At 36.5% G+C, this 24,398-nt stretch overlaps 5 protein-coding genes across 5 annotated transcripts; 3 read left to right on the plus strand and 2 right to left on the minus strand.

The window, feature by feature from the left end:
- Positions 1–2,087: 2,087 nt before the first annotated feature.
- Positions 2,088–3,384, minus strand: LOC127239780 (uncharacterized). Its single transcript, XM_051258101.1, has 2 exons — positions 2,327–3,384; positions 2,088–2,217 (listed from the first exon to the last, which is right to left on the minus strand). The coding sequence occupies exon 1, from the start codon at positions 3,382–3,384 to the stop codon at positions 2,479–2,481; it is 906 nt and encodes a 301-aa protein (XP_051114058.1). The 3' UTR covers positions 2,088–2,217; positions 2,327–2,478.
- A 1,381-nt stretch (positions 3,385–4,765) lies between these two features.
- LOC127239769 (very-long-chain aldehyde decarbonylase CER3-like) lies at positions 4,766–8,142 on the minus strand. The gene is made up of 10 exons (XM_051258079.1): positions 7,929–8,142; positions 7,608–7,834; positions 7,271–7,512; positions 6,981–7,200; positions 6,764–6,891; positions 6,330–6,688; positions 6,039–6,245; positions 5,504–5,614; positions 5,249–5,422; positions 4,766–5,127 (listed from the first exon to the last, which is right to left on the minus strand). The coding sequence occupies exons 1-10, from the start codon at positions 8,004–8,006 to the stop codon at positions 4,972–4,974; spliced, it is 1,902 nt and encodes a 633-aa protein (XP_051114036.1). The 5' UTR covers positions 8,007–8,142; the 3' UTR covers positions 4,766–4,971.
- Positions 8,143–12,642: 4,500 nt separating this feature from the next.
- Positions 12,643–14,892, plus strand: LOC127239799 (rosmarinate synthase-like). The gene is made up of 2 exons (XM_051258125.1): positions 12,643–13,161; positions 13,846–14,892. Exons 1-2 carry the CDS (start codon positions 12,736–12,738, stop codon positions 14,731–14,733), a joined length of 1,314 nt encoding a protein of 437 aa, XP_051114082.1. The 5' UTR covers positions 12,643–12,735; the 3' UTR covers positions 14,734–14,892.
- Positions 14,893–15,682: 790 nt separating this feature from the next.
- On the plus strand, positions 15,683–17,844 carry LOC127239807 (rosmarinate synthase-like). Its single transcript, XM_051258137.1, has 2 exons — positions 15,683–16,231; positions 16,749–17,844. The coding sequence occupies exons 1-2, from the start codon at positions 15,794–15,796 to the stop codon at positions 17,634–17,636; spliced, it is 1,326 nt and encodes a 441-aa protein (XP_051114094.1). The 5' UTR covers positions 15,683–15,793; the 3' UTR covers positions 17,637–17,844.
- Positions 17,845–21,788: 3,944 nt separating this feature from the next.
- On the plus strand, positions 21,789–23,782 carry LOC127239814 (shikimate O-hydroxycinnamoyltransferase-like). The gene is made up of 2 exons (XM_051258151.1): positions 21,789–22,274; positions 22,790–23,782. The coding sequence occupies exons 1-2, from the start codon at positions 21,846–21,848 to the stop codon at positions 23,690–23,692; spliced, it is 1,332 nt and encodes a 443-aa protein (XP_051114108.1). The 5' UTR covers positions 21,789–21,845; the 3' UTR covers positions 23,693–23,782.
- The last annotated feature ends 616 nt before the right edge of the window (positions 23,783–24,398 follow it).

Genomic DNA, 24,398 nt, shown 5'->3' on the forward strand with positions numbered 1-24,398 from the left:
AATATGACCTCATGTGCCAAGCCCATCCCTACACCTATAACACCATCCATTAGGGAACATATATATCATGTCTTGATGTTAATAAAATGTCAAACACTCTTAGAAAGAAAATAAAATTTAATTTTATACTCAAAATACTATATCAATACATAATAAATAACTATTGTTTTTATTTTTTATTTTTTAATTCTATATATAAATATCATGCTAGTATTATAAAATGTAAATATTATTTTTTTATTGTAAAAAACTTAAAAAATTAATATAATCATATATATACTATCCAAAATTAATTGTATTCCTTTGTATACAATAAATAGTGATAATGGATGATCTGGTGGCTTGAGAAGTGAACTTGTGACCAGATGTCATAGGTTCAAACTTCGACGCCTCCAGATCCAAGTCACACTAGGCGAAGTTCATTGTTTAAAGTAAATTATGTAATATGTCTTAATATTTTTTATTATTTTTCGACCTGATATTTGTCATCAGGTCCCATAAATGAGAGATATTATTGACATGCAAGTTTATGAGATTATTATTTTATGATTGAACTTGAGTGCATACACTTACTTATGGTGAGGCTTGTTGAGCTCGGCTTGGTTCACTTATTATTATTATACATTGATGCCGGCTGAAGGATTGGAGTTTATTGTTCATTGTTCAAAGTAAATTGAATATATTTTAATTGAAATATTTTCTACAAATTTATACATATTTTTCATGCTTTTATTAATAAGGAACTATTTCATTGCAATTTGAATAATTCGTTTATAGTTATGCATGAGTTCTCGTTTAATGTTTTCTTTATAATGCAGTATACAATATCTACCTAAATAAATGAAAACAAAGTAAGCACACATGAATTTGTTTTGTTTTACTAAGTCCATTGACCGTTAGTTTTTCCTCTGTTGTGTAATTTTCTATGTTTTACGTCGGAAGTGTGATAAAAAGGTGGAGGCATTGATTTCTATAAATTGATCTATTTGTGTCATATTTTAAAATATGACAACAAACATTTTTTTCTTTAGTAACTATAGAGTAAAATTGAGATTTGGTGAGTTGTCGTGAAGATGATTTTACAATTTCGTCCGTGCAAAAATTGTAATAAATATTTTAGTAGATTATCTCTGTTGTGAGACCGAATAATGTTAAATTATCTTATTTGACTTTATGTCTCTTCCCTTCTGTGTATTCCCACTCAATAATCATATGTAATTTTCCTTTTTTCTTTTTAAATATTGATAGAAAGGGATGAGAACATTAAAGCATAATCATCATCTTGGATAATATTTATTTATATTTAGACACCAAAATATACATTCAAACTTGCATTTGTCCATAATAAGTTGTAGCATTCAATTTCTTATTTAAACACAAAAATAATGCCATTGTCCATGGATAATAGTGGACGACGAGGAAGGGACACGTGTCAAAATCACAATGAGTTGTTAGATGATCAAGAAAAGATCAGCCGTTGATATCACCTGTCGGTGTACTGACTTAGGAAAGAATACTCTCGTGGCGTAACTGCCAAAAGCCGCGCTTTAATTTGAAGCCAAGCAGATCAAAAACCCTTCCCCTCTCTCTCTCTCTTTCTCTCTCTCTCTCTCTACATATATATAACACAGTATAGTGTGTTCTTTAAGCTAATGTGTTTTTAGGGGTGGGCTGGCGATGGAGGGAGGTCTGTATATATATATATATATGTATACATACATACAGGTGAAGAGGAAGTGTGAGGGGAGAGGGAGAGAGAGAGAGAGTGGTGGCGCTGAGTAGGCTTGGCGGCGGACGGCGGCGGCGGAATGGTGGAGGAAAATGGTGTTCCCTGTACGACGGGCCTGGCTTGTTTCCTCAGCCCGTTTCAAAGCCCGCAGAATTGGTTTGTCTCTCTGTCACTCTTCTTTCTTGCTCTATAGAAACTTTTCTTTATGTGTATATAAAGATCGAATCTTTATCCGTCAGTTGGTTGAAATAGAAATACCATGATTATACAAGTATTCGAATTCATATTATGAACCTGAAATGAATGAAACAAACAAGAAATCACAAAAAATGAAATCACAATTTAGGCATCAATCAGGTGTTAAATTAAGATCCCCACCCCAATATCGATCCATCTTACTTACTTAATTGTGAGTATACATACATACATAAGTACATACATTACATAAATACAGAATCAACTGAACTGAACTGAACTACACATTATTCCTGCAAAAACCAAAAAAAAAAAAAATCCTCAGTGAGTGTAAATTACAGGACAAAGACCAAAAAAGAAGAAACATATCAGAAAGCTAAGGGGAAATAATGCTAATCATACAACAGGCGCAACGGCGAATGGTTGCCGATGGCAGGGTAGCCCCGATCGCAGATTCGACTCAAGATTTCCAGTTCTTGTCGAGTGGGTTGATCCAGCAAGATTGAATGAATTTAGTCGAGGCTACTTGACAAATCTGAGTTCCAAGATCCGGGCTATTCATGGAATGCCTGTGTGCATATTTTCTCCAGTAGCAATGGCCAGTTTGCTCCGAGTTTTTGTGGATTCAGTTCCATAGCCACTCTGAAGTCCTGAAAACTTATTGCACGTTGAGCTTTGAGTTCTTGCATCGGGTGTTGATAACCCGGTCTGACACCATTTATCGGTTTTGTGCAGTTATGGAGCTTGTTCTTCATCAGATTGTGTGATGATCTTGACCCAGAAAACTCAATGCATGACTTGATCAATCCTTTCATGTAAGAGTCTAAAGCAATGTTCAATATGTTGGCAGAATCCATCGACACTCCTTCAAGTCCGCGCGCTGCAGAAATCTGCTCCATCAATTCCTTTAGTGTTAGATTATCGAACAAAACATGATCATCGACTGTTCCTGTACATCTCCAGCTACTCGGTGGAGGCTTTGTTCTTTGCGGCCCCGGACAAAATTGAACCCCTAAGGGAGCTCGAAGATCGCTTCTAGTAGAAGCCTGGCCCTCCAGCAATCTCCCAATCATCGTCTCATTCCCATTCGCTGATCTCCCAACAAATGGATGCAAATCTCCATTCTCAATGCGACGATCAACTCCATTCGACAAACCTAAGGATCCATTCAGCCGGTAACCATCCAAAGGAGCATTGGCTGGGGGAGGGGATTCTGCTGTGCAGGCATTTCTGAGGATCGAACGAATGAGCTGATTGTGAAGAGGAAGATTGTCCCGGCCGATTATTCGAAGACAAAGCTTGTTGAACTCAACCTTGGTTAGTTTTAAACTGAGGAACTTAGTTAGACAATAGAAGTACTGCTTGGAACCCTCTGGGCCAAGTTTCTTAACCATCTGAGCTTTCAAGTCAGCAAGATTGATCCGTGAATGGTGATGGTGATGGTGATGTGGTGGTTGCATATTTCTGTGTCTTTCTCCTCTCTTTTCTCACACTAAAAATCCATGGAACAGAGAACACAGAGCTGCCAAAGTTATTGCAAGACCTAAATTGGGGTATTGCTTCTAAAATCCCCAAATCCCAATTTCCACCACGTGATTGTTCTAACAACAGACCTAACAGTATCGGAATCTAAGCCCATCCCCAAACCCTAATTTCACAAACTACAGTGATCACAGAGTCGAGTCGACACCCAGAGATCTCAGGCTGTCAATTCAACCAACACTCCCTCCAAAATACCTAAATTCATACCCAAATTGATAACTTAACAGCAACAAACTAAACTTCATAGAAATTAGATTAAACCACCCACAATTGCAATTCGTATCGTGAAATTCAGTAACTATACATTCGCCACTCTTCCAACAGAAGATTCGAGCATGAATTATAACCTTCAAGCTCGGAATTTCATGCTCGAATCCCGAAGTTGAAGGAAACGAATCAGCGGAAAGTAAGATTCGAACTCGAAGAAAAATCAATGGCTGACCTTATTGAATGAATGCGCTGACCTTATTGAAGCTCCCAGAATTCAGATTCAGGAGAACAATCTCAACTTTAATTCCTCTTTCTATCTTCGCGTCTTAACTGATACTCTCAAACTCATACATCTTCTCCCACCATTGCTCCTTAATCCTCCATAACTCTTCTTTGCATTCACTATTTTATTCTCTTAATCCCGTCTAAACGCAAAATCGAAGACTCCCTGGCACTTTCTCCTCTTCGTATCGTCCCTCCGCTCCGATCGCTCTCCGCTTCGATACTCCGTTTTCCTCTTCTGTACCTTTTTCGTTCTCGCGTTGATTAGAACGCTAATTTCATCTCCACGTACACCCGTTGATGCACAAGGTACTACACTATAAGTGTACATTGCATTGAAAATGTTGTACCTTGGCGTGGCATGAAGAAAAATACCGTGGAACTATCAATTTCTGGCTGTGGAATGTTTAAGTCTCCCACGCGCTACAAAAAAACCGTGAAGCTACGCGCTACCCTATTGGCTGATTAAAGGTGACGTGTTCGCATCATATTGTATCATCTCCTAATTGTTTATTAGACCAATTCTTTGTTTAATCATCAATTTAAATTTTCCAAAAAGTATTTCACTTCCATCCCGTAAATTTTTTCAATTTTGAGAGGGAAGACAATAATCTTCGTGAAGGGGGCAATTCTATTTTTCAGATACGCCCTAAAATTACATTTTATTTTTTTTCACAAAAAAAAAAATAGTGATCAAGATTACATTTTTCATCCAATATGGTATCCCCTTATCCAAATTGTTAAAAATATTCTAACCCTTTTCGTTGTTCATGCCAAAGAGCCCCAAAAGAGCAAAAAACAAGAATCTTGGAGACAACCCTTAAAAAGGTAAAAATCTATGACAATATGAGCTTCTCTCGAATTATTTGAATAATCAAGAATTACAGGAGGCTTGAAAACCGCATGCATGGGAATCAAACAAACAGAATGTAAAATAAATTCACCCCAAACTATAGACTACCAAATATATATTTTTGTGTCTGTCGAGATATAACTTTAGTGATCGAATAAATCTACAATGGCTTGAGGCCATGTTTGAGTGCAGCCTCCCAGACAACATCGATTTGGTCGACATCAATTGCCCCAACCTCATGGTGTGTCCATCCCTGAAGAAAATGGACGACTCCCCCGGCATGGCAAGCATGAACAACCCCTCTTCCCATAGTGTACTGTAACAAAAATCCACAACAAAAATTCACCGGGCGACGGCAACCATTAGTCTCCGATTGTGCGCGCACGCGCGTGTGTATATATCTATATGTATGTATGTATATGTATATATGTGAGTACCTCGCAAGATCCGAGGCCCTCAACGTCGCTCGGTAGTCTCATGGCGGCGAGGTTTCCATAAGTGCAGTCTCTTCGGAATGGAATGATGGGTGGGACAACAAACTGGTGGAAATGAGTCCCCGACGGAGCCCAGTACTGTTCTCGCGGCGTCGCCCACTTTCCAATGATCCATGTCTGCAGGGGAAGGCGAAGACCAGTTGTTATGACAGCAAGTGCGACTATATATATGGTGACGATGATATGGGTAGAAGATACCTTGCAACGCTGTGCGGATTGGTACTTTGTGACTCGGACTAAGTAGCTTTGGCAGTCGACCGGCGCCTCCTTTTGAATCTTGGCGAACCTCTCGGCCGAGAGCGTAAGCATCTGCAAAGGATGTTCACGCGATATATGTAAGAATTGGAGTGATTTTAGATAATCGTCTAATGGTGGCTTTCTTACATGTTTTCATCGGAAGAGTTAGGGTGCTAGTTGAAAATATGTGCTGACAATCGATACTTTTTGTTAATAAAGCTTATTTGCTAAAATTAATGATAGTATAAGTTGGCTACATATCCTGCACTGATCCGGCCAAGTCAGCATCGTGCTGATTTAATCGGATCAGCATATGTTTATATATAATACATATAGTATACGCTAATTCGGTCAAAACAGTATTGCTGACTTGATTGGATCAGCAGCTGATCCATACCCATATAATTTAGATTATTGTTAGTTTATTTGTTGCATTTGTATGCACATTGTCAGCACAGTGCTGCATTTATCTACTGTAGCTGATTTTTATACTTACCAAGACTTTGACTTTTTTTCGGGCGAGGTAAAGGGCGATGGCGCGACCGAGCTTGGAAGTAGCTCCGGTTAGGAAAACTTCATCGACATCTTGAGGGATCTCGTGGAGGATCACGGCTGCCGTCAAGGTGTTTCCGTGAACTACTCTCACTCTCAAGTCGGGATGCTTGTTCGTAAACAGGGTGCCGCCTCCGTTTAAGCCTTCATTCTAGCGAAACTTGTTGCTATCAATAGGGCAATGAAAGATTTTCGTACAAAGAGATGTAGGAAGAGTTTACAATCAAGAATCAACCTTGTTTAGAGCAGCAAGGCTGATGACCTTAACTCCGAGTTTGTCGGCAGTTAAGATTGCGTCCTCGATTAGCTTGTTTATTCCTTCCGTTGCGAATGGTAAGAAGTACTGAAACCCGTATCTCGGGACAACCCATGTCTGATGAAGCCGTCCGCGGAGATGGTAGAAGCTGAACAAGAACATCTTCGATTTCGCCCACATGACGAGCATGACTAAATACGTAAATGGCCACATAGGGAACAAGAATGGCTTTATCCCGAATGGGATTGAGTTAAACGACCTGAACACAAACGGCGAATGCATCGCGGACATTACATCCACGACGTGTGCAAGAAACACGAAATCCGGAACCCTGCTGGCTGCAACGCAATCAAACTACATAAGAACATTATTACAGCAACATACAATGTTGCAATAAAAGGGAAGAGCCTCACTTGTCCTCGAACTAATCTCTTTTTGTCGCTGCCAAGAATCGACATTCTCTGTATTCCATATCCGGTCGTAGAGGGGGAAGAAGAGACAGAAGTTCGTCGACATGTCTGAATGATGAAGGCTGTGGTATCTACACAATCAAGAACACCGCAAATCAATCGAACTTCTGATTCGAAATCTTTTAACTCAAGATACTAAAACAATCGGATTCGTTCTTACGTAGGTGTCCGAACAAACCATTTCAGGACAGGGAATCTTTCGAAGAGGCTTCCATCGAAAATCTCGACATTGGAATGGCCTAAACACTGAAGGAAATCGAAGACCAATGGATAAATGTACATCAAAGTTATCGAGCCATGTCCTAACCAGGCAACGCCGAGAGTCGGGATGGCCGTGACGATGCAGAGCAGGAGGTGTTCGAGAAGAGTGGCGTGTCCAGCTGCATTTCTTACAGTGAGCTTACAAAAAACAAAATTATATGCAAAAGCGGTAAGAATTCGATCGTTTACCTGTGAAGGGATGCAGAACTTTTGAGGTGTGATGGAGGGAATGGTAACGTTCGAACAAACGAGGGGAATGTAATAACCTGTGCATCCAATAAAACAGTGGCTCGGAGACGAGGGCGTGGAGGCCGATGCAGAAAAGAAAACCAGTCATGTCCCAAATGGGAAAATCAGATTCAGACAACGAGAGGGATTTATACGACCAAGTGAACGTTGCGATTAGGGCTTGGAGGATTAAGAAGTTGTCCCTGTTCAGACAAGAACATATGAACAGAACAGAAGAGAAATTAAAGGATTGTATAATTAACAAGTGTAAATTGATTTGAATTGAATCGAATTGTACCAATGCCACTCGGCGTCGATCTGAGTAAACTCGATGCCTCGTTGATCGATGCGACGGGGACGATGGAGGAAGAGCATGGCGGCGTAGGTGCTCCATAGCTGATAAAGCAAGCCTCTGCAACCAAACAGGATCAGAATATGAAGGCACCATGAATTGGTACTGCTTGCAAGCTCTCCACTTTTCATTGCATACGCCACTTTTGCAACTAATGGCCCGTACAGTACATACTGTAATTAATAAATGAAAACACACAGTAGAGTACAGTCAGATTCTTGGAATCGAAATTAATTAAGAACAAGGAGGTGAAAGAAAAGGGCTTGCCTTGAAGCTTGCTAAATCCTCCCATGGCCAAGAAACTAAAGGGGCTTTCTTCTTGCTGTAGAATTTCTGGTTCCCCATTTCGTGTGTGTTTTTGAAAAGCAGCAAAGTGATAGTATATATGGTGGTAATGGAATGGCAAAAAGGGTTGTAATATTAATATGTTATAGATGAAGAAACCCTTTTCTTGAATTATCACTTGGCACCCTTCTCAACAATGGAGGAGGACCATGATACATATATATATATATGTATGTATGTATGTATGTATGTATGTGGCAACAAAAGAAGACCTGACTTGCAGTGGGCCTTAAAAACTAGGAATTGACAATTACCAAACAGAGGGAATAAAATATCAGCTGGAAAATATAGAGGGCAGCTGAGGATTTATAGTGAGGGTTTGCAAGAATCAATGATTTATTTATATATATTGATTGTAGTATGAACAGGAACAGGCAGACAAAGAATGGGTTTGCTGCTGCTATCAGTATTGCAATTGGTAACAGTGAAATTAATGAAAAAGAGAACCCAAAAGGGATCGAATTTGGTGGTGGATTGCAGTTGGGAATTTGGATGGCTTTTTAGGTCCAGCAACAGGTTCTTGATTTCATTAATGGTGCTGTAATGACGACTTTAGCAGTAGCAGCAGCAGCAGTAGTATTAGCAGAAACCCCTGATGAATGACAGCCACACGATTCCGATCATCATCGCCGCCGTCGTCGTGATGACGAGGAAGAAGAAGATCATATACATGGTGTGGGTGGGGTTTGTTTGGGGGACCAAAGTTTATAATTTTTTTTTTTAAAAAAATAAATAAAATAAAATTGTACTGTAATTTGGTTTGGTGCTTAATTAGGTAATCTCTTAATTAATTTCTTTCTTTGTCATAAACACAACCCACTTGTCCGATAACTGAATCTATACCTAACACCCCCCGTAAACTTGGGCAATCTTTTTGACATGTTCAAATATTTTCTTAAAAAAATAAAATTTAATAAATTAAATTGGGGGATTTCTTTTTTTTTGAATTTCTGTTAGTCAGTATGTCTTTCGTCTTCGTCTTGTGTTGTGCTGTGTGCTTCATTCGTAATCGTGTACCATCATAAGACTGACTGGTTCTTGGGGAGTCCTGGAGCGAGGTCCCGGGCAGTTGGAGGAAGAGGAGACACTCATGCTGAAGTGGAAGTCCCGGGAGCATCACATCCTACTCAGCTAACCGTTTGCTTTCATCAACAGACACAGGTCTCTTCCTGTCTCCAAATTATAACGCTCTGTTTGTTTGGACTTTTTTTAATTATCAAATTAAATTCTTTTTTCATTAATAATAATAATAATAATGTGAAAATTGAAACTGGGGGTGGGGTGGGGTGGGGTGGGGGTGGGGGTGGGGTAAGGGTGAAGAAGTACAGAAAAGATCAGTCAAAAATTAAATGGTGGGCGGTTTCCTTGGCGTATTCGTATCTATTATTGATTTCAATTATATATATATATATAAAAAAAGGGTCTTTATATTGATACTGATATTTAATCAATAACCAACTTCATTTCAATTTAATTTATTTTATTTTTTTAAATATAGCAATGCAATTTGCAAGATTATGGCATTAATGCTGAAAAAGAAGCTGTCTCTTTGCCAACTAATTAAGAATATTTCATAAATAAATAAACAAATCAATAATAATAATAATGGGGAGTATGTTTGTTAATAAAATGTGCTTATTATCAATTAATTAATTAATTAATAATAATAAATAGACAGGGTAGGCCTCATAGTTACCTGCCCTATCCCATACCAATTACCATACCAGCTTAAAATTAAATGAAGAATCTCTTCATCCTTTTCTAAAAAGTCTATTGTTATTAATATTGATATTTAATACCTAACTAATAATTGTTTTAGGGGTTGCGGTGGGAGTATAGCAGGTCCGGCCCGACCCGACCCGACCCGGCCCAATTTATGCTTAGTTGGGCTGTAAAGGCAAGGAACCAATTATGGTGTATGTTGTGCATTATCAACCCACTAAACCTTAAAATCATTAGTCCAATTCATCACCTATATGTTATGCTGTCACATAAAAATACACATTTTCTTTCTCAAAAACAATATATTAAATACTTAATTTTTGTTATTTTTAAAATTTTAAAAACTTTAAAAAAAATATATACTTCCTTTCGTCCAAAATAAATTGTCAATGTTACCGTAGATACAAAAATTTAGATAAAATATAATTAGTAATTAATTAAAAGATATATTAGTAAAAAAAATTATTGCAAATAAAAATGATTATAAATTAAAATTGAAATATCTAAATAATTTAATTAAGATTTAAAAATTTATAAGTTATAAATTTTAAAATGTGATTAAAGTGTATAATTATATTTTATAAAATTGAAACAATTTATGTCAAATGGAGGGAGTATAATCTAAACGTTGTTGTGGGGCCCACCATTTTATAATACACTTACATTAACATTATAATACTTCCTCTGTTCCAGATGCCGTCGTCTCTGCTACACTGTAGACACGATATTTTAGGAGGGGTGTAATTAGTAGATAATTAAGAATGCATTAGTGAAAATAATTATCCTATAATATAAATAATTATAAATTAAGATTAAGATAACTAATTAGTTTAATTAGAATTAAAAATTTAGAATGAGATTAAAGTGTGTAATCATTTTCCAAAAAAGGAAAGTGACATGGTACGTGGGACGAACAAAAACGGCAATATAAACATGGTATCTGAGACGAAGTGGGTAGTATTATATAGCATATAATATACTAATAAATACTACATATAATATACTAAAATACTACATGTTACATTATTTTAAAGTACTGTATATTAATTATAAATTAATATTTTTTATTTTTTGTATTATGTGAAATTTTATTTTCCTATCAAAATGACATCTATATGGATTATATTTATATTAATAAATTTGTAAAACTTAATTTAATGTATTTTTCTACATAATACTCTCTCCCTCCATCACTGCCTTTTTGGTTAGTAACGTTGTATTTTAGGTATTCTAGATTATTAAGTTATTAATTATAATTTATAATATATTTTATTATTTTTATATAAATAGTGTTGAAGGTATTTTAAATATTTTTATCATTATATTTTAATAGAATATATAAAATATAAATATTATAATAAAATTTTTATATAATACAAAGAAATAAAAAATATATATATTTATTTATTCATAATTAATATAAAATTAATTTTATAAAAATTGAAAAGTTTTAAATATAAATAAAAATATTTGTTTATCCAAGAGAGGAGAGGTGAAAACAAATGAATTTTGAGTGAATCTTACACAATGTTAGAAATTTAATTAAATTAACTTATATTTATTAAGTATATTTAAAATAAATAAATTTATTAAAAATAAAAAATAATCATTTTTTATGAAAAAAAAAAAAAAAAAAATCATTTGCATTCGGACAAATGAAATATTATATTAATATTCTAATTCTACCTCATCAATCATATTATTTATTATATAATATTTCCTGTTAAGGTGGGCATCTAACCATTTCTCAAGAAAAATCACATGGGGCTACATGAAATATTATTATTCAAATGAGCAGATCTAATCGTGTATAATATTATTATTCGCAAACAACATGGTGAGCAGATCTAATCGTGTATAGGGTAGACTTGTAACGATGAGACGTGAGATATAAAATTTGGCTAATGTACCTTACGTTACTTACATGATTTGCAAACTATTACATTTGACTGCAAATTTATTTAATGTGTACCAAAAAAATAGCAACAGCAAATTAGTATATATATATATATATATATATATGGGGTAAACTGTTTTTAGTCCAGTAACTAGACCCCTTTATCTCATTTTAGTTCCGTAAGTGGAGTATGTCGCAAACTAGTTCCATAAATGAAAATTTTTCGTTGTTTTAGTCCTTCGGCGTCAGAGACGCCCGCGTGGCTCCCCAGATGTGACGTGTCCGCCAGGTCAGCGACACCTGGCGGACACGTGGATTTTTTTATTTTTTTTTCATTTTTTTAAAAACTTATTTTAAATTTATTTTTAATTTTATTTGTATTTTTTTATTTTTTTTATTTAGTCCAATTTTAAAAAAATAAAAAAAATAAAAAAAAAATAAAAATCCACATGTCTGCCAGGTGTCGTTGACCTGGCAATACAGGACACCTGGCGGACACGTCACCTCCGGCGAGCCACGCGGACATCTCTGGCGCCGGAGGACTAAAACAACGAAAATTTTCCACTTATGGGACTAATTTGCGATAGGCTCCAATTATGAACTAAAATGATAAGGGTCCAGTTAGGAACTAAAAAAAACAGTTTACCCGTGTATATATATATATATTACTGACATATCTGCTATTTAAATTTATACTCACTTTTTCTTTTCATTTTTTCAGTAAAAAAAATATATCATTTTTTTTTTTTTTGCTATAAATGAAAAAGTTTCTACTTCTATTAATTTTTAAAAAAAATCCGTACCCAATCAAATGTACATAATTTTATATAACGGAGTAAGTATTACTTAAAAAATGAAATGTGGGTGAGCTCTCTCTCTCTCTCTATATAACTCAAGAACAAAAAAATAATGTATTCTATGTCTCTCGTAAAGATGGCTTGGTGGTGTAGAAATTGAATTTATGACTGTGAAGCCGGTTCGTCAGGAGTTTATCTAATGCGCATTTTCGAGTAGTTGTTGCAAATTCCCACATCATTCAATAAAAAAAAAAAAGTGTATATATATATATATATCATTAAGAAGTTTTAAGAGTTGACTTATAGCAAAACTATGGTCAAAGGGATGAAGATCCAAGCGAAGGAGGAGGTGATGGTGAGGCCACCGGCGACGGGGTCGCCGCCCCGGGGGACAACCCTGTGGCTGTCGAATTTGGACATGATGTACCGCCTCGAGTCCTACGTCAACTGCACCTTCTTCTTTAGGTCCGACACCTTCTTTGTCTCGTCTCTACTCAAGGCCACTCTCAGCCGTGCCTTGGTTGAGTTCTACCCGTTGGCCGGGCGCCTTAAACGGGTTGACCATCAAAATGGGTTTGAGATCGAGTGCAATGGGGAAGGGGTGTTGTACATTGAGGCTACGGCCAATGGCGCATTGCTCGACTTGGGGGCCGACTTAGGCCCCCGCCCGGACCTCACTTTTGCACCCGTCGTGGATTATTCCAAAGGCGCTTCGGCACTCCCACTTTTCGTCGTGCAGGTATGTGCCTACGCGCGTTTAAGTTTAATCTTTTTTACTAATATCACCGTATCGGATTTGCTTTACATGTTTCCATCCAACACATTCTATCACTAACAAAAATTATAATGGTACCTTAGTTTTGTTCAACACTTACCATAAAAGGTAGCTAAAAGTATACCTTCATGTAAAAAGAATGAATTATTTTTGAGAAAATTGAAAAAAATATTTTCATGTATACTTCGTTATCACCTCTAGCTGGCAGAATATATTTTAGGTGTTTAAAAAAATTACTATTTATGTCATTTAGGCGTGATGTTCACACTCGCAGCCAAATAATATAATAGCAAATTTTGTAAATATGTAAGATATATTTTGTCAACGTGATAAATACAAGACAAAAGTGATAATAAAATAAATAAAAAAAATTAAAGCAAAATAGCTATTATGAAACATTGAGGCATATAACATTTTAAAAATTAGTTTACTCTTTCGAAAAACTAATTTATCAAATATTTAAATAATCTTTTTGACTTTCGATATTTTAAAAACTCTTCAAAACGTCATTTTATTGATGGAGTACTGCCATAGTTCAATGTGCCTCAAAATTTGAATAGTCTTGTAATAATGATCAGTATATAGAATTGATTAGAGTTACTAATCCTAACATTTAATCAATACGATGATCGAGATATATGTGACTAGGTAACCCGTTTCACATGCGGTGGAGTTTGTTTGGGTTTTGCCTTGAGCCATTACGTATGTGACGGATTTTCACTTCTGCAATTCCTCCGCACATGGGCCGACATAGCCCGCGGCGCCGGAATTACAGCGCCGCCGTTCCACGACAGGCAGGCTGTCTTGTCCGCCCGCCACCCCCCTCAGCCGGAGTTCGACCACATCGAATACCACCCCCCTCCAACATTAATCCATCCAATCACATCAACAACTAACAACAATACATCCTACAAAAAATTCAGGCTGACTCCCGATCAGGTGAAAGCACTCAAGGAGTCGTCATTATTGTCGTCGACAAATATTGGTAATTACACGACGTACGAGGTTCTCGCCGGCCACGTGTGGCGCTGCGTGTCGATGGCCCGCCGGCTGCCGAAGAATCAGCCGACGAAGCTTCACATGGCGGTCGACGGCCGGGAGAGGCTGCTCCCCCGACTGCCACGTGGCTACTTCGGGAATGTCGTATTTTCCGCCACTCCCATTGCCCTGGCGGGTGACCTGCAAGAGAATCCCGTCGGGTTTTCCGTCCTTAAAGTTCACGAAGCGCTTGTAAGAATGGACGACCGTTACTTGCGGTCGGCGATCGATTACCTGGAGGCGGTTCGGCAAGGCGGACCGGCCATCTCAAAATACCTGTTCGATTATCGTTCCCCAAATCTTGGGATAATCAGCTGGGCTAGGCTTCCGATGTACGAGGATTTTGGGTTGGGCAAGCCGGTCTACGCCGGCTGGGGAAGCATCCCGGCCGAAGGAATAAGTCACGTGCTACCCACGCACGATGGGACATTGTTGTATGCGATCGCCTTGCCCGAACAAGAGATGGCCATCTTCGAAAAACTTTTCTACGAATTATAGTCTAGACTGTTAGAAAATTCTTTCCAATAATGTTGTATTTTACTTTTCTTTCCTTTGAATCCGTCACCATTACTGTTTAAATAATTCTCAGTCATCATGGGTCTGTCATGTTTCTGGATTTAATTATGCAATTGGATTTTTCTTGGTTTTTACTTCAATCCCAACCTTAATTTACTTTCAAGAATGCCCATATGAGCATACTTTATTAATTTGCTCAGAATGGGATTATATTTCTCATAGTTTACCTGTATGTTGGTAACTTGATTATCATGTGGAAATAATGCAGTCACCATTTTGTTGATTTAAACAAGTCCATGATAAATGAGCTAGAAATGGCGAATTTTTTACTATGCATGCACTATTATCTTGACATGTGTAAACACCAAACGATATAGTTTCATATGTAGGAGTGACTGATATCGTGAATTCAAATCCTTTCAAGGGTGTGTTTGTTTGGGGGTTTGGATTTTGAGTTGGGATTTGAATAGTTGTATGATGTGATATAAATAGGGTCTGATGTGATGTTTTGAATGTAAAATTGATTTTTATTATAATATAAAAAATGAAAAATAGGTGTTTGATTTGATGTTTTTGGGGAAAAAAAATTGGATGAATAGTGGAAATCCACCAAAATCCTTCAAACAAACACAAGTGTCTAAATAATATTATTTATATATCTTGATACTGTAAATATATTTAGTTAATAAAAAATTCAGCTAGAGAAAATTTTAGTTTTTGAATATTTGTGGGTTTCAATTCAAATATCAAACACTTGTATATTTGTATGTATTGGAATAGTGCCCAGCCCTACGTCTAACCATTTCTTCAGAATAAACAAACGCCAAATATATATACATATATTTATATATCTTGATATCTTTCAAGATGGCATCTAACAATTTCTTCAGAAAAAAAAAAAAAAAAAAAAAAAAAAAAACATAAGGCTGCATGAACTATTATTATTATTCAAGAACCACATGGGTGAGCTGTCTCTATCTCCCAAGATTTCTTATATATATTATTAAGAAGTTTTAAGAGTTGACATACAACAAAATTAGCTATGGTTGAGGGTATGAAGATCGAGGTGAAGGTGAAGGAGGAGGTGATGGTGAGGCCCGCGGCGGCGAAGACGGGATCGATGCCCCGGGGGACAACCCTGTGGCTGTCGAATTTGGACACGGTGTTCCCCCTCAAGTCGTACGTCGACTGCACCTTCTTCTTTAGGTCCATCCCCTTCTTTAACTCGTCGATACTCAAGGCCACTCTAGGCCGCGCCTTGGCTGAGTACTACCCGTTGGCCGGGCGCCTTAAGTGGGATGAGCAACGACGTCGGCTAGAGGTCGAGTGCAATGGGGAGGGGGTGTTGTTCATTGAGGCTACGGCCAATGGCGCATTGCTTGACTTGGGGGCCAACCTAGGCCCCCGCCCGGACCTCACTTTTGTACCCGTCATCGACTTCTCCAAAGAAACTTCGGCCCTCCCACTTTTCATGGTGCAGGTATGTGTGTATGGCTGTCTGAGTTTAATCTATATATGGCTATCTGAGTTTAATCTATATATATATAACGTTGCTATGTTACAGGGCGATCTGAGTAAATTTCAGAACGAACTTAATAATAAAATAAATAATGGTACTTGTTTGATATTTTTTTTTTATTTAAAATATTATATTAAATAAGTATGAGTTGTATAAAGCATTTATAAATCACACCAAATATGTCTTTATTCAATTTTGTGTTATTTCTAAAACCGTTAGATCATGTGCTGATTCGATCAAGTTAGCATAGTATTTATTTGACCGGATCAGCTTATTCTATAGACGTGATCAAAATATATTTATATATATTCCAATCTATGTTATGTTATAAGATAGTATATGTTTAATTATAATATTAGATATGATGTATCATGGCATATGCTGATCCGATCAAATCAGTATTATGATAACTTACCGGATCAGCAGCTGATTCCAGCCCTTCTAAAACACATTATATTTTGAAAACAACCTCGACTAGGTGACTCGTTTCACATGCGGTGGAATTTGCTTCGCCTTCGCCATCGACCATCACCTATGTGACGGATTCTCAGCTGTCCAATTCCTCCGCACATGGGCCGACATAGTAGGCTGCGCCGGCATTACATTGCCGCCATTCCACGACAGGCAGGCTGTCTTGTCCGCGCGCCACCCACCTCAGCTGGAGTTCGACCACATCGAATACCAACCCTCTCCAACATTAATCGATCCAATTACATCAACAACTAATAGTACATCGTACAAAAGATTCAGGCTGACTCCCGATCAGGTGAAAGCACTCAAGGCCCAATGCAAGATCAGTAGTACTAACCAAGTCTCCAACGATCCGTACACCACGTACGAGGTTATCACCGGCCACGCGTGGCGCTGCGTGTCGATGGCCCGCCGGCTGCCCAAGAATCAGCCGACGAAGCTTCACATGGCGGTCGACGGCAGGGAGAGGCTGCTCCCCCGACTGCCACCCGGATACTTCGGGAATGTCGTGTTTCGCGCCACTCCCATTGCCCTGGCGGGTGACCTGCAAGAGAATCCCGTCGGGTTTTCCGTCCTTAAAGTTCACGAAGCGCTTGTAAGAATGGACGACCGTTACATGCGGTCGGCAATCGATTACCTGGAGATTCACCAAGGGCCCTTGCCGGAAAGCCTGGCCGACTATCGGTCCCCAAATCTTGGGATTATCAGCTGGGCTAGGCTTCCGTTGTACGATGATATTAAAGTGTTGGGAAAACCGATCTATGCCGGGCCAGGATCGATCCCTGGCGAAGGGAGAAGTCAGGTGCTGCCGGCGCATGACGGGAGCTTGTTGTATGCGATCTCCCTTCCGGAACAAGAGATGGCCATCTTCGAAAAGCTTTTCTACGACATTTAGACAACATGGTATGGTGTTGTGTTGTGTTGTTAGGACGGACCCAACTCAACTCAATGCTAGCTAGTATGATTAATGATATTATCTGTTTTTGTTTTGGATCCAGTCTAGTTTGCAATCCAACACTAATTAACACATCTTCGAAAAGGTTTGTGGAAAGTTTGTTTACATGTATTCCAAAGTTTTGCATAAACACATTAAGGGTGTTTTAATTTTGAATTTGGATTTTAAATAGTATGGTTTTGAATTTAAGTAATTATTTGATGTGATATAAATAAATCTTTATGTAACGGAATGCAAAATTACTTTTTATATATTAAAAAATTAACTTTAAAATTTAATCAATACGATACTTGTAACAATTAGAGTTGACAAAAATATGTATAGCCCGAAAATTTGGTCCCAACCCCGCACGAAAATCGTGCTTGGGCCTCCAAAAATAGACTCTATATTTTTCGGGCTATGCCCAAACCTGTGAAGATCATGCCGTGCGGCCCAAGTTATTAAAATTAAAATTTAATATATTAATGCATATATGTTAACTAATGAAGTAGTAACAAAAATTAAGACATAGCTTGATGATAAAACCTTTAAATTGTTCATATTAATGAAAAATAATTTTATTTGATACAAAGAATACAAATGTTCTACTTAACCTCTAGTGAGACGGAACCACATAAGAGTTGTCAAAACAAAAAATAGTATATTGCAAAAAAATGATGTTTATGTGTGCTGCTACTCCCCTATCTTAGAAATTATCAATTTTGTAACGAAGTTTTTTCGTTCTTAAATTCACTTTTTTCGTTACTAATGATATTAGAGACGGAATTAGAGATAGAATGACATTAGCTACGTGAACTTTAGGAGCGGAATTCTGTTACAAATATACTATTTTTTTTTATAGTGTAATTATTTGATGGAAGGTAGGAATATTTTCTTTAACACGTTATGTTCCAACTAAGAGAAGAAATAAGGAAAACCGTGAAGCACTTTGGAGACAAAAGTAATTGATCCAATCACAAAATGATATTATTAGAGGTTCTATCATCAATCATGTAACATTTCGATAACATAATTTAAGAATTTTTTTAAAAAAATAAAATAAAATTAGGTAGCATTATAGAATTTTTATAAATCTTTTGGAGTACTTGCAAGTTATTCAAGTTATAAAAGAAAACTGACCGGTATGTTCTAGTCGTACTATCTACATTCAATAGAACAATGTTAAATCTCATATTCACAACAAAGATGTTGCTTTCAAGTTAACAGCAAGCAACCATAAGTTTGATATATGTTTAATTTTTAACATCTGAAATCTCTCGATCTCAATGTGAATGATTTGAGCTATTTTCAAGACATATAAAGCATTCATAGAGAGAAAGGGTATTATACAGTAAATTAGTTGGTTAGAGTTGTACAATTGTCATTTGATAGATCTCCCGAGATATTGAATAATGTGTTCCTCAGCCTACAAAGTTGTTTGATTGATATTATGAAAGTTAGAAGGCACAACAATTATAAGATTCTACGCATGAACAAAAATAGACTTATTCGACGTCTTGAGCTACCTAGAAGTCATACCAACATTAATTGAGGAATGCATGGACTATGTGAAAGAATTAGAAAACTAGGATTGTTAGGTTGTTGTTGAACCTCACACATGAAGTTTTTTTTTTTTTTTTTTTTTTTTTTTTTTTTTTTTTTATGTTCTATGAAAAATTTTAATGCTAATGAAGTATATATTAAACCTGCTTCTTTTTTAACACTGTACCCTGTAGACTCATATTAGAATTATTGATTTTTTTGATGTAAATGAGGCATATATTGAAACTTTCTATTTTTGTAATGCAAAACAAAAATATACATTTTATATTTTGTATAATCTTTACTTATTTGGGATCATGTTTTCTGTATTGAAATTTGATTTGTTAGTATCAAAACAAATCTGCAAATGATAAAGAAATATATAGATATATCATTATTGAAGTAAAAATGTCCACTTTTAAAAAGTGTATAATAAATGTTAAAAGCTTTTACATGTTCAAAGATGATAGTAGTCCATTTACAATGTATCTGTCGTTTCTTAGTTATTTTCCTATATCATTATTTAAAAATAAATGTCAGAAGATTTCTTTGACAGATTGAGTGCAAGATAAATATTAATAAACAATTTATAAATTAATATCACCAATTGCATCCAGTAAGAAGATACAATAATGGTGTGTTTGTTTGGGGGATTTTGTGGGATTTCTACTATTCCCACAAAATTTTCCCTTCAAAAATATCAAATCAAACATTTATTTTTCATTTTTTATATTATACTAAAAATCAATTTTACATTCAAAACATTACATCAATTCTTATTATATTACATCATACAACTATTCAAATTCAAAATTTTTACTATTCAAATCCCAACCCAAAATCCAAACCCTCGAACAAACACACCCTAAATTTATTTATTAAAAATTAAAAGCTTGCATAGTCGTCAATGAGTATAATAATAGGAATACCTTCAAAAGAAATTTGTGAAGAAGAAATCTGAATAACAATGGCGATATTATATGATGGTGATGATGGGTGACGTGTGCGGGGGTTGGATATGGTAGGTGGGTAATGAATTGTTAGTATGTAATAATTATGTATTTTGTTGTAAAGTTAATTAATTTAAATATATGCAAAGTTTGAGTGATAATTTTTGTTAATTTTTATTTTTATGGAAAATAGTAATATAATTGGATGGATAATCAATGAATAAAAGTAGGCCTAATTGAATAGAGCAAAGGAAGTATAAAAAATAAAACATATGAATCTAATTTGATGTTTTTATATAATAATAATAATAATAATAATAATAATAAATTAATGAGTAATAAAAGTTTTGGAAAAAACTTTAATCAAACACAACCTAAAAATCAATATAAAAATACAATATAAGAAAAGCAAGTTGAAAGTCCACAACTTCAAGATAGACTCATGGCTTTTGAAATTTTTAAAAGTTTACAAAATAATAATAAAATGGTTGGATTAGTTGCTGAATTAATGAATTCAGCTGTGCTGAATTTCATTATCATTGATTAATTAGATTAATTATTTAATTAAAATAATTAAATTTAAATTAAAGGTGGAGATTTATTTCAGTTTGTGCTGAATTTTATACTACATCAGCACTCGATTCCAATGCAATAATAAATACTTCCTCCGGCCACAAAAAAAGTATACAATTTCTTTTGTCGCGGTGTTTAAGAAATAATAGTATTTTAATTATAGTGGGTAGTTAAAAGTAGTGTAACGACATTTTTACCCTTGCTTTTTGGTGTAAAAGTAATGATGTGATGTAAAGTAGGGGTATTTGTGGAAAAAAATAAAATATTTAATGAAATGTTTACTTTGTAATTGGACGTCCAAAATAGAAACATGTATACTTTTTAGCTGAACGGAGGGGGAGGGAGTATTATATTTTAAAAAATATATATTATGTTTCCAAAATGTTACTATAAATAAATTTTAAGTGTACATGAGTATGAGTGGTTGGTGGTTTTGGATCATCATCACAGAGGATATCATTAGATTTTCTAGGTTCACCCGCAATAAAATAGCAATATATAATATATATAGTAATGACCACGTGAATTAGGTTCTCAATTGTATAGTGTGTGTGTGTGTGAATGCCTTGAAAAATAGTCATTCATATAATAATATACTCATTGGTCCCATAATCACATCATTTTTAATTTAAGTTGTCAAGTAACAAATGATACATTTTTATTATAATACTTCCTCTGTCCCAATAATCTTGTTGTGTTTGACACGAGATTTAAAAAATATTAATATTATATTATATTGATAAAGAATAAAATAAATAATTTCTTTGTCCTTGTGGATATATGAACGTAAAAAATAGTAGAAATTTTGTAATAATAATAAAAAAAAATAGAGATAGTTTGATGGTGATATTTTATTCATGAAAATGATATTATTATTTTAAAACGGACAAAATTGTATTAGGAGTGGGGAAGTAAAATTTATTAATTTAAAATATAAGTAACAAATATTAATTAATTTTATAATATAATATAACATTATACAAGGCACACTTAAAACTTATTAAATAACTCCCCCCTTAAGGAGTACTTTTTAATCTCCCCCCTTAAATAACTCATATATTGTGATTGAGAAATCTCAAGAGTATAGCGAATAAAACTATGGCTGATGGGGGGGGGGATCAAAATCCAGGTGAAGGAAGAGGTGATGGTGAGGCCACCGACGGCGACGGGCTCGGGAGGTACAACCCTGTGGCTATCAAATCTGGACACGTTGTTCCCCGTGAAGTTGTACGTCGATTGCACCTTTTTCTACAGCCCCAACACCTTCAACCACTCGTCTGATCTACTCAAGGCCACTCTCGCCCACGCCTTGGCTGAGTTCTACCCATTGGCGGGGCGCCTTAAATTGGATCATGAGCTTTCAGGTCGGATAGAGATCGAGTGCAATGGGGAGGGGGCGTTGTTCATTGAGGCTACGGCCAATGGCCCATTGATTGATTTGGGGGCCGACCTAGGCCCCCGCCCGGACCTCACTTTTGCACCCGTCGTCGACTATTCCAAAGAAACTTTGGTGCTCCCCGTTTTCATGGTACAGGTATGTATATGTGTGCATTTTTTTTTTTTTTTTACTGATACGAGAGTATTCAAGGTCGGTCATGAGTCTACTTCTGCACCATCAAGCTATTTCATAATACTTTACATAAACCAAATAAATTATATATATATATATAAATTATATGTAATTTTAATATATAACGAGTCATCAATTTGTATTGAGTCCTGGGTGAGCGTTCCGATTCCGAGGGACAGCCACGACCGTATGGGGTTTGCTTAATTTACATGAATCCTCAAACACATCCTTTTTGGTTAAAAAAAAATAATGCTAGCTTTTTGCTCAATACTAAAGGTCAGTTTCTCCAGCCCAGTTTTGAACTAAAGATCGAAAAATAAGAGTAAATCTGATTGAAGCGAATGAAATATTTTATTTAATAAAATAATTATGCAAAATATAATTCAAAAATAAATACATATTAATATGTTGATTGGATTTTTATTTCTAAAGCTCAATAAATGACCTATTTCATACAATAAGATGGGATATATGACTAGGTGACTCGTTTCACATGCGGTGGAGTTTGCTTGGGAACCACTATGAACCATCACCTATGTGACGGATTTTCAGCCATACAATTCCTCGATGCATGGTCCAATATAGCCTGCGGCGCCGACATTACAGTGCCGCCGTTCCACGACAGGCGGGCTGTCTTGTCGGCCCGCAGCCCGCCCCAGCCGGAGTTCGACCACGTCGAGTACCAACCCCCTCCAACATTAATGAACACCCCTCAGCACCACAACAACAACATCGATCCATCATCGAAAACTATATCGCACAAAATATTCAGGCTGACTCCCAATCAGGTTAAAGCACTCAAGGCCCGATGCAAGTCATCGTCCTCGTCGAATATTAATTACACCTCGTACGAGGTTCTCGCCGGCCATGCGTGGCGCTGCGTGTCAATGGCCCGCCGGCTGCCCAAGAATCAGCCGACGAAGCTTCACATGGCGGTCAACGGTCGGGAGAGGCTCCTCCCCCGACTGCCACGTGGCTACTTCGGGAATGTCGTGTTCCACGCCACTCCGGTTGCCCTGGCCGGAAACCTGCAAGAGAATCCTGTCGAATTTTCTGTCCGTAAAGTTCACGAAGCGCTTGTAAGAATGGACGACCGTTACATGCGGTCGGCAATCGATTACCTGGAGGTTCAGCGACAGAAAGGAGGCATGTTGGAAAGCGTGTTCAATTTCGAATCCCCAAACCTTGCGGTAATAAGGTGGGCTAGGCACGACGATTTTGGGGGGTTTGGGAAACCGGTGTACGGCGGGATGGGAAGGATCCCCGGCGAGGGAATGAGTGCGGTGCTGCCGAGGATGGAGGATGGGAGCTTGTCGTATGTAATCTACCTGCCAGAGAAAGACATGGCCATCTTCGAAAAGCTTTTCTACGACAATATTTAATTAGATCGATTGGACAACATGGATGGGTACGAGGTTCTGTTTATTTTTAAGTCGTCTGCCTATGATAAATTTGCGTGTTTATCGCTTTTATGATCAATGTTACGTTAAAAATATTTCAATTCAAATTTTAGTCTTTTTTTTTTTTTTTTTTTTTTGTATAGCGTGAAAATCTGGTGTTGTTATTCTTATGGTGCGTCTGGAGTAAAGCAGGCGTTATGGTTTGAACTCATTACTTATTCTTATAGTCACGAGTTCATCTCCACGCCAACATGTCATTCCTTACGGAACTAAACCTGAATTGATGTAATGCTTGAAGATTTTTCATTTTTAACAATTTGGCGTTATTATTGAAGATTTGGAGGAAATTGTTGAGAATGTTGGTTATTTCGACGTATAATCCAATTCATTTCTCGATAAATATAATAAGTTTGCTTGCTTACTCCTTAACCCAATCCACCGAAGTCATCCCAAAACCCTCTAGTACAAACCAAAACTCTTCACCCAAGGCCAAACCTTTAAACACATGAGTGATTTAGTTAGGTGTAACCTTATGTTGTGTTGTTTGGGGTAAAATAGGGATATGGGGTTTTGGTGTGAGTGAGTTAGTTTCATAGAGAAGATTCTGACCGATATACAGTGGGGGCGGAGAGACGACAAGGAGATTGAAATTCCAGCGAGTGCTTTTGGGATATTTGGGCTCTAGGTG

Source organism: Andrographis paniculata, unplaced genomic scaffold (assembly GCF_009805555.1).
Source record: "Andrographis paniculata isolate CXL003 unplaced genomic scaffold, ASM980555v1 Contig18END, whole genome shotgun sequence".
Classification (NCBI taxonomy): Eukaryota; Viridiplantae; Streptophyta; class Magnoliopsida; order Lamiales; family Acanthaceae; genus Andrographis; species Andrographis paniculata.